Here is a 20119-nt window from a genome sequence, read left to right as displayed (position 1 = left end):
CATTATAATATATTGCCTCTTATTAATTGGCCCTTCCAGCATAATCAATTGCTTCTTCTGCATTGTTGCCTTTGATATTTGATGTCTGTGTCTCTCTCTCTGAGAAACTGGTAACAGTTCATTCTCAAATGTCATACTTCCAACAACTTTACTGCTTCTATCTTCTCAGCACCTTTTAAATGAACCTGGATTCTTCTTGTAAATTCTCAGTTCTGTGCCTGTTATTAAGATTTTCTGAAATGGTTACTCCCTCTGTTGGATATTCGCCTGCCAGTCTTTAATAGCAGCCATGGTCTTCCCAAGTTCCAGTATGAGGAAATAATACTCATATAATTATGAGAATAATTGCAAAAATTTATTTCGTTACTTAAGTCCATTTTCTTACTCCCTATCAGTTTCCTTTTAGGCATGGCAATAACATGAAGTCACAGATATTCTGCTCTAATTCAGTGACAGAATTCTAAGAAGCTCAGAGGACTTGACAGATATAAGTCATCATATTACATTTTGTGTGAAAAGCGACATTAAGTCTGTTTCATGGATGAAGATCTAATAAAGGAAGATGAATTCCCATTCTTGATTTCAGACTATAAGAAAGGAAATTTCTGAAATCTTCATTCCTGAAACTATATCTCTAGATAAATGCACTTTTAGTATTTTATATTAATATTTGCAAAATATTTAATGATGTTTTCTTGTCAATGTCTTAGCATATATTTTACAGAACTATCCTAGTATGCCAGCATCTGTTCATTTTATGGGAGTAGATTGCAAAAGGGTGAGTTGGAACACTGATGTCAAGGTTTTATTTCTCTGATAAATTCAAGGTAAAAATAAACATTTAGCTTGTCATCTCTGCTGCTTTTTCCTTTCCCACAACTATTCTATTGTATACCTTAGGTCCTATCTTGCTCGATTTTTTCCCCAGAGAAAAATTCTTTCAGTACTTCCTCAACCATTATCTTCTTCCTTTGTAAGCTAAAGTTCTTTCTATTTAGATTATTGGTAATAACAGGAAATACTTGTGTAGTAAACAAATGTTGCTTTTGGTGTTTTACTTACATTAACCCACATAATATAACTACCCTATGAGGTAGGTACTCTTATTTTCTCCATTTTACACATAAGAAAACTGAGTAAAGTAAGTTGTGAAAGGTTACACGCTAGTAAGAGGTGAATCTAAGATTCAAATTCAAGTAGTCTGAGCTTTTAACCACCATGTTATGCTGCCTCACAAACAGTTATGTGAGCTACGCTACTTTTCTAGTGAAAGCTTTTATTAGACATAGAATTTACCATAAAAAGTATATTTGTACTCGTATGCTTACTGATATGATTGATCTCTTATCCCCATCAGGACCCTCCTAAAAGCTGAGAACGTTCTGATGCAGAGTAAGCATGCAATTAAGAAATGTACTTAAGGGGAATATGAAGATAGGATTTCATTTATGGGTTCTTCATATATGAAACATTTCTTTTTGCCTTATGGTTGAAATTCCTAAATCCCCACCTCAAAGAGCAATGTTCGCTTCACTCTGCAGTGTTGCTATGTGGAATAAGGGCCTAACAACATGATTTTTAAATGCAACATCATCTATTGCTCTAATCACCTAAATGGTTTAATGTTATACCAGTTACTTTTCAACTGGGATAATTATACTAAGGAGCTTTTTCTTTTAATGTATAAATAAAACAGAGGGTAAATGTCTTGGGTAAGGGGGCAGATTTGGACTTTCAAGTAATTAGAATTATACAAACAAGGGACTCTCACATGAAAGAATATGCAATTGAGGCGTTCACACAAGGGCTGGGATTGATAAAAGGGTCATTTAGGACTTTTAACACAGTGGCTTTTGAATTCTCAAACTCTTGAGATACTGTAATTTCTCTATTATTATATAGTAATTTTATATAAAACCTTAGGCCAACTCAAGGATAAGGCACAGCACTGACAAGAATCTATGATAAAAAAAATTTCTCGATGTTTTGATTATCAGATACATGCTATGTGCTAAGTTGTTCAGTCGTATCCAACTCCTTGTAGCCCCCGGGACCTTAGCTCGCCAAGCTCCTCTGTCCATGGAATTTTCCAGGCGAGAATACTAAAGTGGGTTACCATTGCCTTCTCCAGGGGATCTTCTGGACCCAGGGATTCAACCTGAGTCTCTTAGGTCTCCTGCATTGGCAGGAGGGTTCTTTATCACTGGCACCACCTGGGAAACCCTGGATTATAAGTATTGACTGAAAAGATTTCTGAACTACAAAACTGGAACTTGGTGCTTCACAGCAGTTTAAATTTTACATACAAATAATGGTACTAGGTTTGTAGCTTACATTGGGATTTCAAAAAACAAAACAAAAACCAGGGCATAGAAACAATCTTCAAAAATACTGATGTTAGTCTTACTGGGGAATGTACATTTGTGTGCCAGTTTTCAAAAGTATTTAGAAAGCCTTGATGACATGATTTTATGGCATGTTTTGTTGATAGTTGTCCTATGAATTTTGGCTTCTAAGGAATCTCTGTTGCTGTTTTTCATCTCCAGAGATAGTACTATTCTAGCTGTTCTAAGAAAGAGATTAAAATAACATAGTTCCAGTTAATCCATCCTTCTTTGTAAAGTGAATCCTCTGCTCTAGCCAGGAAGATTTCCTTAATTTTATCTTTCTCATAGCTTGATCATACATTTCCCTTTCTTTCTTTCCCCCATCCGTAATGTCTTCTCTCCGAATCTAAGTTCTATTTCCCTCCTTAAATTTTAGCTTAAATTCTACTTGTACAAAAATTTTACTGATTGCTCACTTCTCTCTTAATCTTTCCCTTTAAAGAATTTTTTTGGTCTAAATTGGCTGAACATTTCTAGTACTAAGTTATATTGCTTTGATTTGTCAGGTGACTATTTTAGGAATACACGTAGTTTAGCATTTATTCAATAAAGCCCAAGATGCTTGATAAACACTTGTTAAATTGAACAAAGACTCTAAATGTTTTTTAGCAAACTGATAGGTCATAAATGTGCCCAAGCTCTAAGACATATACCACTCAAAATTGGATAATACACAATAAGTATAAACTCCAGATAAAAAGGACTATTACTAACAAATATCCTGAATGCTACATATTTGGGCCATTTCAAGCCATATTCCAAAAATTTTAAACTCACAAAGGAACAAAATAAGTAGATTCAGACAGGATATCAGGAGAGGTACTTAATACAATCACTCATAATCCACATATAATATAAACTATAGACATTCTTATTCTCAGTCATTTGCCCATGCCCTAAATTAGTAGTGAGAAAATGTTGACTAACATTCTTAATTTTTAGATATATCCATCAGATATGTTAATAGCTAACAACAGGTATCAGAGTACAATGATTAGCAGCATAAATACTTGGGATTATCACAATAAATTAGAGGTAATAAGTAAAATTATTAATTAAATGTGGAAGAAAAAGGTAAAGGAAAAAAAGGACATTTAATGAGGATCTACAAAGATGCCAGGCTTTACATGAGATCCTTTTACATTCATTATTGTCACTTACTAGTTTGGATAACCCTGGGCAAGTCAATTAATTGATTTGTCCCAGTGTCTCCATATTTAAAACAGATACAACTCTAGTTAGTACCTGCCTCATATGATTGTTCTGAGGACTAAATGAATTAAAATTAAATGAGTTTAAAATAGCTCCTTGACACATAGTAAGTGCTATATATATTTGCTAATTATTATCATTGACTCGGAGAAGGCAATGGCACCCCACTCCAGTACTCTTTCCTGGAGAATCCCATGGACGGAGGAGCCTGGAAGGCTGCAGTCCATGGGGTCGCGAAGAGTGGGACATGACTGAGCGACTTCACTTTCACGTTTCACTTTCATGCATTGGAGAGTGAAATGGCAACCCACTCCAGTGTTCTTGCCTGGAGAATCCCAGGGACAGGGGAGCCTGGTGGGCTGCCATCTATGGGGTCGCACAGAGTCGGACACGACTGAAGCAACTTAGCAGCAGCAGCAGCAGCATCACTGACTACTTTTATTATCTCAATTATTAGAAGAAACAACCTAGAGAGGTGTGCATTAGCTGAGTGGATGAGTAAACTGAAGTTTGAACAGTTTAATTTGTTTTAACTTCATAATTAGTTAGGGGTAGAAGTAAGATTCAAATTCAGGTCTGTCTGACTCTACAGTGTTAGTATCATATGTATATATATATATATGTATCATATGAGAAAGGTACATTACATCACAACATATTTAGACAAAGGTAAGACATGAAAACATATTTCTCACATCCAGAACTATTTCAAAAAAATAAGAAAAAGAGATCCTTCAAAACCATAAAATATAACCTTATTTGACCATAAAGGGACAGTATATTTTATTGAATCTAGTTTTTAAAATTTCCAGTATAAGTTTCTAGTATTCTGCTCTCTTACCAATTTCATATTGTTTAGTGATCCTATTTATACAGAAAATTTTAATCTCAAAATTTTATTGCAATATGGTTACTTTTAGTTTTACCATGTATAATAGGTACTTTAGTTATAACAATTTTAGAATTACAAAATAAATATTCATACAGTTCTACAGTATCAGTATATGATATTTTAGGGAAATAATCTTTTCTAGAGAATATTGATAGGCACTTCAAAGCAACTGCATAATTTAAATGACCTCCAATAGTGATCAAATTTTCTTTCAAAAACAGAAATTATTGGACATGATTTTTTGCTATGCTTCTGCTATAATGTGAAAGAGTTCTTCTGATCTTTAAAATGTTCAGTATGAACTATAAAGTGGTACTTCTAAATGTAAATTTTCACGAGTAACAAATTAAGTATAATTAACTCCGTAACTCAGGTCAATTGTGTCTCTTGCCTTTTATTTACACAGTATTCTTGTTTTTTAAGCATTACAATGTAAGAAATGATTAATGACTACACACAATGATAGCTATCACAGTATACTCACACCTAAAGTTATGAAATATATAAATATTTGTAGAAAGGCTTAGATAGCAATCTGTTCCAAATAAACATAAACATTTTAAGCTATAAACAAAACATGTGTTGTGAAGTTCATAATCTTTTTCTAAAAATTCATCCTTTGTACCAGATTATTTTATTGCTGTCAGTCATTTTGCCAGATGCCTCTTCACTTCCAAAATGAACCATAAAAACCCTTTTAAATGAATATCTTTTACATCAAATTTATAATTTCCTGACATTTTGTAATTATTCCTTTAGTCTGATTACTTCATAATGACAAATTTGATCAGGACACTTTTTAGGAGGTACTACTAAGAAAAATCAGAGAAGGCAATGGCACCCCACTCCAGTATTCTTGCCTGGAAAATCCCATGGATGGAGGAGCCTGGTAGGCGGCAGTCCATGGGGTCACTGAGGGTCGGACACGACTGAGCGACTTCACTTTCACTTTTTACTTTCATGCATTGGAGAAGGAAATGGCAACCCACTCCAGTGTTCTTGCCTGGAGAATCCCAGGGACAGGGGAGTGTGGTGGGCTGCCGTCTATGGGGTCGCACAGAGTTGGACACGACTGAAGTGACTTAGCAGCAGCAGCACTAAGAAAGATATTTAAGACTGAAACAATGTTTAACAAATCCAATAATTTGATCAATTTTGAAAGTTCAAAATTTTATATATTATTTTATATATTATATATTATTTATTGTCTACTGAGACAATGGGGCAATACACTTTACTGTGGAAGAAAAGTGTACTTTCCTTGCTTCTTCTAAGATTAAACATTTAAGAAATGAAACTCAACATCACTTCAAATTACTAAAGAAGAAATGGTAAAAATAAATTTAAAAAGTCAGCTAATAAAGATGACTAATTTTCATCTAACAGACCAGAGGTTGGCAAATTTTTTCTGCAAAGGATCAGACAGTAAACATTTTAGGCTTTGCAAGCTTATATGGTTTTCATTCAACTATTCTATTCTATCATAGCCATAGGCAATAGGTCAATGAAGGAGTATGACTATGTTCCAATAAAATTTCACTTATGGACACTGAAATCCAAATTTCAAACAGCTCTCATATGTCACAAAATATCATTTTCCTTTTGATTTCTTTTAGTCATTAGACGACTGAAAGAAATCAAAATATGCTCTTAGTTCACGACTCATACAAAAAAAATACAACAGGCTGAATTTGGCCTTCGGGCCATAGTTTGCTGACCCATGCGATAGACTGAGTTGGGAATAGGGATCATGTCTTATTCATTTTTTAACCCCAGCATCCAGCATGGCATCAGACACATATCAAGGATTAAAAATAAAAAATCTGATAAATGAATAAATAAATGAGACTTAAGATGCATGCTAGGATTTTAATTAACTCTTTAATTCATAATCATAATAATATATTACTATACAACCCTTTACTCTGGTATAGCTTAGCACTATGAAAGTGCTAAAACTTAATTTTATCTAACAAATATTAAATAGTGTAATATTTTCTAATTTACCAAAACATAATAGCAAACATTTCTTTGTAATCATATAGACGTTCTTTTTAAAATAAATGTTTCTTAATCTTTTATTTTCTTCTAGACTTTAATTCTAAAAGACCTTCACTTTACCTCACTTACACATCCTAATTATACTTTTACTTTTTAAGAATAATGAAAGATTCCTCATGTAATAATACCTAATTTGGATATATAAACTTTTAAGTGATAGTGGAACATGAAGATATAATACTTTGCATACCAATGAGTTCTTATGTTCTATATAACTACAAATTTCTATTACTTCCATTTCACCAATGTCAACAGATTATCCAACCTTTATCAGTTCACAGAAAACACAATCTATTACTAAAAAGTAAGCTTTTTATATCAAATAAAGCTCTAAAAAGTTGTACAGTAGGGATTATTATGTTACTATATGCAAACTTTGATAATATCTCATGTTTAGAGGAAGGGAAGGGCCCAGCAGGCATGTGACTATCAGATGAACCACATTCTAAAATATGGTGCCAAAAAGCAGAAACAAATTCATAATTTAGAAAAGTCAATTCTGATTGTCTTATTCCTATAAAATATATAAATAGGATACACTTTACTCAAGTTGCTATTCCACTTTTCTGTTAATAGATCTGGATAAGGCTATTAAACTTTTCATTTTCTCTAAGGTTCATATCCAGTGACAATAACTTTAGATTGCTTTATTTTAATCATTCAATTTAGTATTTTTCACCTTCCCTTTTTTTGAACAACCCACAATTTGTACTTTGTGTTTGTAGATCAGACTAATTACTGACAATTACTGACTTAAGGGAGAAATTTTATATTATTTTACCCTCATCACTAATATTTGTGTTTTCAGTCAATAACTTCTGATTTTATTTTAAAAGATTTGCAAACAGTTGTATATAGGCACATATGGTTTATCAATATGTTTCCCTTTTTAGGCACAATTATCTAAGACAAATAAGATAAAGACAAGTAACTATATTATTACAGGCACAAAATTATATTTCAGGATTACTAGCTGACATCCCAGTGCTATGTTTTAGATATTGCAACTATTTAAAGATTAGAAGAAATTAGTAGAATTATTTTTGAGTGGTCAGATGGCTTTTACAGTTATTTTTCAAAGGCTTAACAGTGCTATGGACTTTTGCTGTAGATAACCATACTCTCTGTGTATGTGTATGTGTGTATAAAAATATGAAATAAAGTAAATTCATTAAAGATCAAGATATTTACAATCAGTTAAGTCACTTGTTTTCAAAAACAGATATTAGGGAAGACATAATTACATGTATTTTAAACTCATTAAAAACAACCCTAATACAAATTTTACCAGCAATTGCTATAGGTATATACAAATATAAAAGCATCTCTAGGGTTTTCTGAAAAACTTCAATGAATAATAAAGGACCTCTCAATTTCTGATATAATGCCATATACAACGTAATGTAAAGACACAGACTCTTGTCAACAGCAAAAAAAAACAAAACAAAACGTTGGCGGCTAAATCGATACTAGAATGATAGAATTTCAAGACCTCTGGTTTATATGGAGATAGAAAAGATAAAATATGAAGCTTACTACATCAAAATATTTAAAAATTTAACAAGATCACAAAGACTGCATGGATAATACTTCAGTATTTGACTGTTTTTGTCCATTTGATATTTATATATAAAAAAATACCACATATTTGTCCACTTTGGTAGTTATGCAATAACTAATTTAAAAAATTAACCCTTTATTAACTAAAAGATAAAAATATCTTTTAGTATTCTTAGCAGAAATAGTTCTCATTGAATCCTCACAGCTACCCTGGTAGACAGGCACTTTCATTTCCCTCACTTTACTGGAAACAGGCACAGAATGGTTTAATGACTAGTGTATGGTCACCACGCTGTAAGTAGCAGAGCTAGAATTTAAAAGTGTGAATTTGCAACCTAGTGTTCTGGAATAAACTTGAAACTCCAGGGAATACAAAATACTTTGCGATGCAAATTATTTTCTCACAATTAAAAATAATATTGTTAACTGGTTATGAATGAATTCTGTGGTAACTTTTTTCTACTTTTATGATATAAAAATAATATTATGAAAATATCAAACCATTACATAGACAATAGGGATATATAAAACCAAAGTTATTTACTTAAAACACTTAACACTCAAACTACAAAAATTAAGTTCTTCACATATGTAGGTGATTTTCTCACAAACAAAACATAAACATACCTCTAGAGGAGATGGCTTACCTCCAATTTTATTTTTTTTAGTTAGTCTCACAGTTTAAAAGAAATGAAAAAATTGGCCAAAGGATCATTTCCCCTAAGGACTCAAGAGCTATGTAAGAATGACTTTTTTTTTCTTTTTTTAAAAAATTAATTTATTTATTTTAGTTGGAGGCTAATTACAATATTTGTAATGGTTTTTGCCATACACTGACATCAATCAGCCATGGGTGTACATGTGTCCCCCATTCTGAACCCCCCTCCCACCTTTTTTTTTAAGTACTGGAAGCTAACAATCTTCTAATACAACTCTATTCTGATTGCTTTAAAAACAAAACCATTATATATATAAGCCTAGTTATAATAATATTTACAAAATTTCTGTGATTTTTACATAGAAAAATAGAAATTATTTTACAATCTGTTAAAACAATTTACATTTTCGCATACTAGAGCAGTGGTACCCAAAGTCTGGAAGCATGGTTTATGGGCCAGCAACATGTGCATTACCTGGGGCCTTACCAGAAACACAAATTCTTGGTACCCACTGCAGATTTACTGAATCAGAAACACTGTGGGTAGGATGCAGCAATCTGTTCTACCTTTGATGGGGGTACAGGCTAAAGTTTGAAAACTCCTATATTAGAGTAAGTAGGACATATAGGCACAGAGCAAAAATATCTTCTGTGAATAAGACAGTAGACACAATGGGATACTGACTTGAAAATTTTTTAAAAAGAAACAAAACAAAACAGCTAACAGTAAGTTGAAATTCAGCCAAGAAACAGTTTTTGAAAAGTGAGTGAAACAATGTCTAAGTATGAACATAAGTCTGCATGTGACTCTAAAGTTACAGCTGAAGTTTATGGCTGCTTTAAAAACAAAGAAAGACTTTTCCCCTTGTATCACTGAGCGCTGTCTATTCTTCATTCTTTCCCCCCCTTTTTTTTTCCTGTGCAAGGCTGAAGGTGATTCTTAAGGCACAGTCTAGATACTAATTTTGCTTCTTGGCTTATTAAATTCTGCATTTAAATTCACATTTAAAATTATATAATATGTAACTTTCTCATCAAATACTATAAAATTGGTCTAACTATGCTATTAGAGTCATTCTACCTGAGACCAATGACAAGGGTATCTAAAGAAAAAAGGAATCAAATACATTTTGAATTACATTAACACAGCACATCAGACCAGATGCCATGCTGAGTCAGAGTTCTTCTATCACTTCCTTTGGCAATATATGCCTGAAATTCAGCCGATACCACAGACCACTGAGCAAATGCAAGATTACCTTCTGGGCCAATTCAATCTTCCTCATTTTAGATAATATCTAGTTTAAGTCAAAAGAAAAGAAGTCAAGAAACTTTTTCTAAAAAGTGTAAATATTCAACCACTGCAAAATGTTCACATTCTTAGAACCACAGAAGTTGTTTATGTCTAGCAAAATTACAAAAATCATACAAAAAAATTAAAAGGATTAAAAATCACAAGAATAGTCTACTTCTTGAATATCAGAAAAGTATATACTATCTCACCTCTGGAGTGACATCTCGTGGTGCAAACCCTGTTCCTCCAGTTGTTAATATCAAATTAAGTTCCTTTTCATCACACCAATCTATCAGGGTTTCCTGAAAGAAAATGATAATATTGTCACATGCAGAAGGGTTTGCTTGCCTACTCAAAACATCCACATACTAGAATACTTTGTATTCAGTGAGGAAACAGATTCAACACTCATGAGAAAAATCTGAAGCACAATTCATGGAACAGTCCCACTATTAATCAAAAGACACTGCAGTTTGGGGTATTTATTTTATTGATCATAGAAAATGAAGATGCAATCATCGAATTCTTGAAAGTAAATGAAACACAGTGAACAGCATAAATATTTTATAATTAATGCTCATTATGCCTTTAAATAGGATGTCTGAAGATATTTTCAGCCATTCAAAATATATTTGGGTTAAAAAAATTGAGCACTGTGTGTTAATTAAATGATCTCACTATTTAATAAGTATAGCAATCGTGTCAGGTAAATATTCATACTTCTATTTTACATTTAAGGAAACAGATGCATTCATTTTTTTTTTTAATTAATGAACTCAGAGAGATCAAGAAATGTACTTGCTCATGGGCTCACAAACTAGAAGGGGAAATATTTAGAATTTAAACTTACATCTGTTGGACCATCAAAACATGTTCCTCTATATTCTGCCTGTGATTGACTCAATATTTTTTTTTCTTTTGGTTAGTTTCAAGTTGTTCAAGAAAGTTTTACATTTTTGAGAATTTATTTTACATAGTTGCCCTAAAGGAAAGGTGTAGGAATAAATGATTGCTTAAAGTTACTTTTTTCCCCACACCAACACTATGACACTTAGTTGAGATTAGTGTTACATACCACAAAATTTTGCAGTTGGTAGAGACCTTGGTAGATTTGACTCTTGGAGTTACAGATAAGACAACTGAAGTGCAATGTAGTTAAATAATTTACTCAAAGTTACCTGGTTAATTTTGTAAAGAATAGGACAAGGATTTCTGCTACAGAGAATCTCTCTTTCTGTTGCTAGTTCTATTCATCCATCCTACATTTTAACTATGAACTGCTCATTTAAATTGTAATTAAATACTTGCTTTGGTATTTTACTGTTTCATTTCCTTTATACAATCCAGGTCCAAAATGTAGTAATACAATTATATCATTTATGTGTTGATAATCAGATGTGAAACACCAGTAACAGGCTGATAAAGTGTTAGTCGCTCAGTCGTGTCCGACTCTCCGACCCCATGGACTGCAACACCCAGGGACCTCTGTCCATGGAATTCTCCAGGCAAGAATACTGGAGTGGGTAGCCATTCTCTTCTCCAGGGAATCTTCCTGCCTCAGGGATCAAAGCCGAGTTTCCTACATTGCAGGCAGATTCTTTACTGTCTGAGCCACTAGGGAAGCCCTAACAGGCTGGTATACATACATACATATATATATATATATATATATATATATGTAAATAAGTAAGGCTGATACTTTATGTAAAATACAATGTTCTCAGTTCTCAAATTCATTGGTAACCCAAAATGCAGGATAATTATTCAGAAGGACAATTCAAGATTTTTAAATGATTTTTTTCCTATTCTCACTCACACCCCGAATATAGTTATAATTTTGTTCTGAGGAAAGCTCACACACAAATTATCAATGGTTATTGTAATAAAGGTGATTATGTAGTACTTTCATAAATAAAAGTGTATATTTAAGAATTAGAAAAGCAAAAATACACATCATTCCAGTGCATAACCAAAATTGAGAACCAGTTAAGAATATGTTCAAATATTTGAAAAGTAATATTTTGTTGTCCAAAGTAGCTGTGTGATGTACAACAGTTTCAACTAAACAAAAATTTTATTAGGACTTTGGACTTTTTAAGAGAAACTAGCACTCCAGTACTCTTGCTTGGAAAATCCCATGGACTGAGGAGCCTGGTAGGCTGCAGTCCGTGGCTCGCGAAGAGTCGGACACGAGTGAGCAACTTCACTATCACTTTTCACTTTCATGCACTGGAGAAGAAAATGGCAACCCACTCCAGTGTTTTTGCCTGGAGAATCCCAGGGACGGGGGAGCCTGGTGGGCTGCCGTCTATGGGGTAGCACAGAGTCGGACAGGACTGAAGCCACTTAGCAGCAGCAGCAGCAATCTTATCATTCATGCAACTAGTCTCCAAAACAGAAGGATTCCTTGTCAATCATTAACAGAGAATACGAATATTCCAGGCATCTAGTAGTGATTTATTTATTTATCATATCAATTCATTTATTTAACAAGAGAATATTTCAGGGCATACTTTTATTCAGGCACTTCATGAGATAACAGGTTTGCAAAGATGAATAAGCTATAATCCCTGGCCTAAAGGGATTAGTTAGAGTTGCTCTGAGTCTGCAGTTGTGAAGAATTTTGCTACTAAAAGTATCACCTGTTTCACTGAGAGCTTGCTAGTAATATAGAATCGCAGATCCCATCCAAGACCTACTGATTTAAGACCTGAATTTGTAGAAATACTCCTCGAAATGCTATTTGCACATTAAACTGGACTAAACCATGCTTTCTAACCATGTACTACTCAGAAGATCATGAATCTTCTTCTATCACGTTAGATCACCTAAAAGCGATTTATCTCATCACATTTTTCTCGGCACCTAAAAGATACCTTTCATTTTGAAATATACTTTAATATTTGGCTACTACCAGGTAGAAAGTCATTGAGGATTTCTACATTAACCATCATTATGAAAAATTCCTCTGCAGCTGCTGCAAAATTGAAGCTGAAGGCATTTTCTATTTTTAATGATTATTTTCCATTACGTGAAATGTGTTTCTTTAAAAACTTACTGCCTTGAACTTACAGGTTAGCATAGTAGAATCGAGTTGCATCAAAGAATTTCTGCCTCTCCATATCTAACAAGAATGAACAAAAAGAGTAAAAACTAGAGGAAAAAAACTTCCACCAGCAATGATCACATGGGAAAAAACATATAGCTCTATGTTATAAATCTCAAAAGTTGTGGTTAATGACAGAAATAAAATGTGTTTGAGACAAACAGGCTGAGACTCCTAATTCTATTCGTGCTCCCAAACGTCATAAGGGCGATCAAAATCATAAAAATTCTCACTAGTAACTTCAAATCAAGAGAGATGTAAATTGAAAGAAATGATTTTTTTCATCTTAAAAGCAGCCCTGCTGAGAGAAACAAATGAAATGAGCTGTGAAATCTCTGTGATCAGTTTGAATGTTCCAGGAACAAATGCACACTGAATCAGGTAACTAATCTGAATCTGGGTAATCTATTGTTCAGTCACTAAGTGGTGTCCAGCTTTTTGTGACTCCATGAACCGTAGCATGCAGGCTCCTCTGTTCTCCACTCTCTCCTGCAATTTGTTCAAATTCCTGTTCACTGAGTCGGTAATACCATCTAACCATCTCATCCTCTGCCACCCCGTTTTCCTTTTGCCTCCAATCTTTCCCAACATCGGCTTCCCTAGAGGCTCACTGGTAAAGAATACGCCTGCGATGCAGGAGACCTGGGTTTGATCCCTGGGGTGGGAAGATTCCCTGGAAAAGGGAAAGGATACCCACTCCAGTATTCTGGCCTGGAGAACTCCATAGTCCATGGGTTGCAAAGAGTCAGACATGACTAAACAAATTTCACTTTGACTTTCCAATCTTTCCCAACATCAGGGTCATTTCCACTAGCCAGCTCTTCACATCAGATGGCCAAAGTACTGCAGTGTTGGCTTCAGCATCAATCCTTCCAGTGAATATTCAGGGTTGATTTCCTTAAGGACTGACTGGTTTGATCTCCTTGTAGTCCGCAGGACTCTCAAGAGTCTTCTCCAGCACCACAGTTCAAAAGCATCAATTCTTCGGCACTCAGCCTTCATTATGGACCAACTCACTCCTTACATGATTACTGGAAAAACCACAGCTTTGTCTATACAGACCTTTGTCGAAAAAGTGGTCTCTGCTTTATAATACACTCTCTAGGTTTGTCATAGCTTTTCTTCCAAGGAGCAAGCATCTTTTAATTTCATGGCTGCAGTCACTGTCCACTGTACACAGTAATTTTGGAGCATCTGTCACTGCTTCCATTTTTTTCCTCTTCTATTTGCCATGAAGTGATGGGACCAGATGCCATGATCTTGGTTTTTTGAATGTTGAGCTTCAAGCCAGCTTGTTCACTCTCCTCTTTCACCCTCATCAAGAGACTCTTTAGTTTCTCTTCACATTTGGCCATTAGAGTGATATTATCTGCATATTTGAGTTTGTTGATATTTCTCCCAGAAATCTTGATTCCAGTTTGTGATTCATTCAGCCTGGCATTTCACATGATGTACTCTGCATATAAGTTAAACAGCAAGGTGACAATATAAATCCTTGTTGCACTCCTTTCCCAATTTGGAACCAGTCCATTTTTTCATGTCTGGTTCTAACTGTTGCTTCTTGACCCACATGTAGGTTTCTCAGGAGACAGGTAGGGTTGTCTGGTACTCTCTAAGAATTTTCTACAGTGATCCACACAGTCAAAGGCTCTGGTGTTTCATACCCCTTCATGGATCACAGCTTTGTTGTGGTAAATGGGCTTGCATGACTCAATGAAGCTCTTGGCCACGCCATGAAGGGTTACCCAAGACAGATGGGTAATAATGAGTTCTGACAAAACATGGTCCAATGGAGAAGGAAATGGCAACCCACTCCAGTATCTTTGCCTGAAAAACCCCATGGATGGTATGAAACCTAATGATATCCTCACATAACGGTAAATTAAACTGTTATTTAGGTACAAAAACTCTATTACTGGACATTTAGTAAAATCTCACAGAGAAAAAAAGGCAATTCCAACAAAGATGGTATGTAGTCTCTGGTTCCTCACTTCCTCTACTTTTCTTTGTGCAAGTCTGTCCAGATCTGATATAGTCTCTAGGTTTGTCATAGCAATGGTTTATGAAATAAGCTCATATTGAGGACTGGGTGTTGTTCAAGAAGGTTTGTTTTTGTTTTTGATAACCATATAATAAACAGAAATTTGAAGGCATGTAGAAGGTAGTTAAAAGGAAATATAACAGTGCTAACATCCTTATCTTTCAACTTTGTCTAAGGTTTAAAAAGTTAAAACTATGACTGTAAGCTATTAATGATTTTCTTATTTATTTTTTAACTTTAGAGATCTCAGTTTAGCAAATAATATCTCTAGTAATATGCCTTTTCAATATACTTTCTTTTGCCTCTGTTTACATGAAATAAAATGCTATTTTGTATTAGCTTTAGAGAATTACTGTAAATTCATATAGCTATATCTTTTACTCAATTAAGCATTCATCCATCCATTCTTTGATCTATAATACAGGCAGACAAAGATTTCAGGATTTTTTATAATTAATCTTAATAATGGTTATTTCTGGGTAATTAGAATTTTGACGTGCATTTTATTTTTTACTCCCACTTTAATTTTTTGTATTTTTGGAATTCATAATTTGCATGTATTTTTAAAAATTAAAGAGAGTTTTAAAATTGAATTTTCTGTTGTGTATCAGGAACTAACATAGAGTTGTAGGTCAATTATACATCAAAATCAAACAAACTTAAAGAAAAAGAGATCAGATTTGTGGTTAACAAAGGCAAGAGGTGGTTAGAAGGGGAACTGGATGAAAGTGGTCAAAAGATACAAGTTTCTAGGCATAAAATAAATACTAGAGATAAAATGCACAACATAACTATAACAAACACTGCTATACATTATATATTAAAGCTGTAAATCATAAGATTTCTTATCACAAGGCAAATTTTTTTCTATTTCTTTAATGTATCTATTCACTAAACTCATTGTGGTAATAGTTTCATGATAAATATGTGTCATATTATGCTGTACACTTTAAATTTATACAGTGCTGTATGACAATTATATCTCAATAAAATTGGGGGGAAAATGGACTCTTCTGGTATTAGTTCGCCATTCTGATAGCTAGTACTTTATTGTCTCATTTTCCCCTCATTTTTAACCATTTCAGGGCTTCCCTGGTAGCTCAGATGATAGCATTACAAAAAATGTAATGCTAATCATTACATTTAAACATTCCAAAGTAATTCAGAAGACCAGGGTTGGATCCCTGGATTGGGAAGATCCCTTGGAGTAGGAAATGGCCTCCACTCCAGTATTCCTGCCTGGGAAATTTCATGGACAGAGGAGCCTGGTGGGCTACTGTCCATGGGGTCACAAAAAGTCAGACACGACTGAGCACTTAACACTTTCACTTTTAGCCAGCTCAGAAACAAATTTTATACTCAACAACACTTCATATGCTATTGTGAAAGATTAAATATGACCATATATTCTTTATAGGTCCTCCTATCAAGAGGTGGAATCTATTTTTCCGAGGTTTGCACCTCGGCTGGACTTGTGACCTTGGTCAACAGAATGGGGCAGAAGTCATGATGTGTGAATTCTGAAGCCTGATGTCTAAAAGGACTTCACAGTTTCTGCCTTCACTCTTTGGTAAATTTCTATTACCATGACCAGAAGTCCAGGCTAAATAATGGAAAGGTCAGAGATATTGTGGAGAGAAAGGCCTAGCAGAACAGAGAGCAGTAAGGACCTAGAAACCTAAGTGAGACCATCTTAGATTCTCTAGCCACAGGTGAGCTGATTAATTATTTCAGCCATATGAGTGATTCCAGGTAAGAGAAGATGATACACTACATGAACCAGGCAAATCCACAGATTCATTAGAATTAATAAGTTATTGTTGTCCTAAGTCACAAGATTTTGTGGTGGTTTTTAATGCAACAATAAAGTTTTGTGGTTGTTTTTAATGTAACAATAAAATTACTTTCATAATTAGCATCTTTGCATCATTCTCTTTCTCTGGCTATTTCCAATTTATAACTTACTAATCATAAGTTTATACACCCTTAAGTGGACTTGACCTGAGTTACATATAAATAAATTGGCATAAGGTCTCAAGAAAGTGACTGTATCGTTTAATCATTCACTTTGAGAAACAATCCAATGCCTAGCATAGGCCAGGAAAATGTAGGTATGGGGCAAAAAGGGGGCATAAAAAATGTCCTTGATATCAAAGAGCTCAGAAGTATGAACTAATTAATATAATGTACATCAATTTATCATGGTGAGTGCTATGAAAGAGGGATGCCCATGTTAAGAAAACTTTTTCCAAGTATTATATATTTTTAAATATATAACATTTTCTTCATAATTAGGATGAAAACATCACTCCACAAAAGTTTTGAAATATTTCTCTCTTGCCCAAGAGCAAAAATCCCAGTAAAGAGAAAAATAGGACAGTAATAGAAGAGGAAACACATTTGACAAGCCACCATTCTCTACATCCACCTGAAGTCGCATACTTAACTAGATCTAAATCTAAGATAATAGATTTTCTTCTTTTCTCTACATTTACCAATGGAAACATGAATCACTGAATTAAGCAGACCTCACCAATATAAAACATTTGAGAAATGTCATATTTTTCTTCAGTTTATTAAATAGCTATGAAATAACCAACTAAAAAATTCCTATCTGTGCATAATGAGACACAGTTTTAGGGTCATCTCAGTAAGGTCTCCTCTAATTGCTCCAGGCAATCTGTTCCCCATGTGTGTTCCTACTCATTCCTTTGGGAAGCACCTTTCATAGTTTACTAAAACTTACATGTTCAATTGTCTCATCTCTGACAGTGATCTTCAAAAGTTTGATCATGCATCTCTATCAGTAAACAACTGCTGAATGTTATTTTCATATTACTGGATGAAAGCATTTAGCATATCACACTTAAATAGAAATGTTTAAAAATGAGATAAAGAGGATACAACATTTAAAATTTTTTCATTTTACTGTACTAATAAAATGTGCAAAGTATTCTTCTCACTAATTTTTTGTGAAAGCAATGTGCTTAAATATTCATTATTTTAGAAAATTAGAAAATCTTGGTTTGATATTTTGTGATATAATAATTAAAAAGTAAAATATCATTTTAAAAGATAAGTAGAGGGAAATGGAAGAAGTACTTACTAAATCATCACACAACATTTATTTTCAATCTCATCCATCAAAATGCAATACATTTTTGAAATGGATTAATAAGTTTCTAATTTTTAAGATATTAGTTCTTTCTACAAAGTAACTGGAAGATATTACTTTTAAAATATTAACAAATGGGTTCAAAACCCACTAAAACTCTTCAAATAGAAAAGTTTTAAATGGGTTAAAATTTTGTTTCCTAGATTTTTTTTAAGGTATGCAGTTACTAGTTTATATAAGTGATACAGTATCATTTCCATTACCAAAGAGCTTAATGTGAACAATTTTAATTATCCAAGTATCTTAAGCATGTCTTAATACTGTAAGAAATTTTTCCTAAGATATTCTTTCATGTTTTTTTTCCGCAAATTGTTTTCTGAATTACTATAACTTCTCATTTATTTTTCCAAGCCGATTCTCCCATTATGTGTATATTAGTATCACCTTCCCTGGTGGCTCAGAGGGTAAAGAATCTGCCTGCAATGAGGGAGAGCTGAGTTTGATCCTTACGTCAGGAGGAATACTCCAGTATTCTTGCCTGGAGAATTCTATGGACAGAGGAGCCTGGCAAGCTACAATCCATGGGGTTGCAAAGAGTCAGACACTACTGAGCGACTAACACACACAATATCTTCTTATCTGTATGTATGTATTATCTGGACTTAATATCTCTTTCTCTGGTCATTTTTGGCTTTCTCATCTACTTCAAACCATTTTAAAGTTAATATTCTAAAATATATTTCCCTAAAACCTTTTGTAAGTAACTTTTCTTCATCGAAGAAAATAACATATTTTCTAAATATCTGTTAAGATAGCTGAAGCTTTCACCAAGTTTTTAAAAAAGTAAATGCAAACAATAGCAACAGCACAGCAAGTGATTAAAATGAGAAGTATAAGTTCCTGGGATATTTGGGTGGGGGGGTGTAGAGATAAAAAGCAAGCAGGTGACTTTATCCAAGGCGTATTCATCCATTATTTTTCATACATTCCTGTTTTTCATTTGCATAGGTATGAAAACTAATATTTTGTTGTACTTTAAATTATAACTTGTTCTTTTCATACACCCACAAAAAAAGTCAACCCAGGTGCCATTTCAGGCTAATTTTATCTTTTGCTCACAAGAAAGTGAGGGTTGTTCTTTTATTCAAGTCATCTAATTCTTAACTCCTGGACCAATTTCAGTCTATTTCTATTCATTTAGATACCAAATACTATTGTTTTCAAATACTGTATGTACTACTTATAAAGACATGTTAAAGAATGCAAATGATTACAGTTCTAACCATTGTTGATATTAATATAAGATAATCCCATGGACGGCAGAGCCTGGTAGGCTGCAGTCCATGGGGTCGCTAAGAGTCGGACACGACTGAGTGACTTCACTTTCACTTTTCCTTTTCAAGCACTGGAGAAGGAAATGGCGGTCCACTCCAGTGTTCTTGCCTAGAGAATCCCAGGGACGGGGAAGCCTGGTGGGCTTCTGTCTATGGGGTCGCACAGAGTCGGACACGACTGAAGCGACTTAGCAGCAGCAGCAGCAGTGACTGTATTAAATTGCTATGGAAAGCGGCTTACTATTATTTATGATAATCATTTTCTTGCACTTTGTTAAATGTCTTTTATCAACATGATTTTCCCAACTTTAATGAGATAACAGTATGTTAATCCTCTCACTGATGAAAGAAACATAAATGAGAAGATGCAACCACATCATGTGCCAAATTATTCAAGTGTAATTAATTTGAGCTTGGGTATCTCCAGTGTATGGTTCTGAATGAGGGTAACTTGGGTCC

At 33.9% G+C, this 20119-nt stretch overlaps 1 protein-coding gene across 12 annotated transcripts in view; it reads right to left on the bottom strand.

Moving 5' to 3' along the window:
• Positions 1 to 20119, bottom strand: part of GPHN (gephyrin) — a 537169-nt gene that overhangs the window by 288703 nt on the left and 228347 nt on the right. For all 12 annotated transcript variants that reach the window (XM_061429172.1, XM_061429169.1, XM_061429176.1 and 9 more), the window contains one exon: positions 10274 to 10366. In XM_061429172.1, the coding sequence (XP_061285156.1) occupies positions 10274 to 10366 (93 nt within the window). Of the gene's footprint in view, positions 1 to 10273; positions 10367 to 20119 lie in introns of those variants that run through there.

Source organism: Bos javanicus, chromosome 10, assembly GCF_032452875.1.
Source record: "Bos javanicus breed banteng chromosome 10, ARS-OSU_banteng_1.0, whole genome shotgun sequence".
NCBI lineage: Eukaryota > Metazoa > Chordata > Mammalia > Artiodactyla > Bovidae > Bos > Bos javanicus.
The sequence above is the reverse complement of the archived record's forward strand: the minus strand, read 5'-3'. Positions and strand labels throughout refer to the sequence as shown.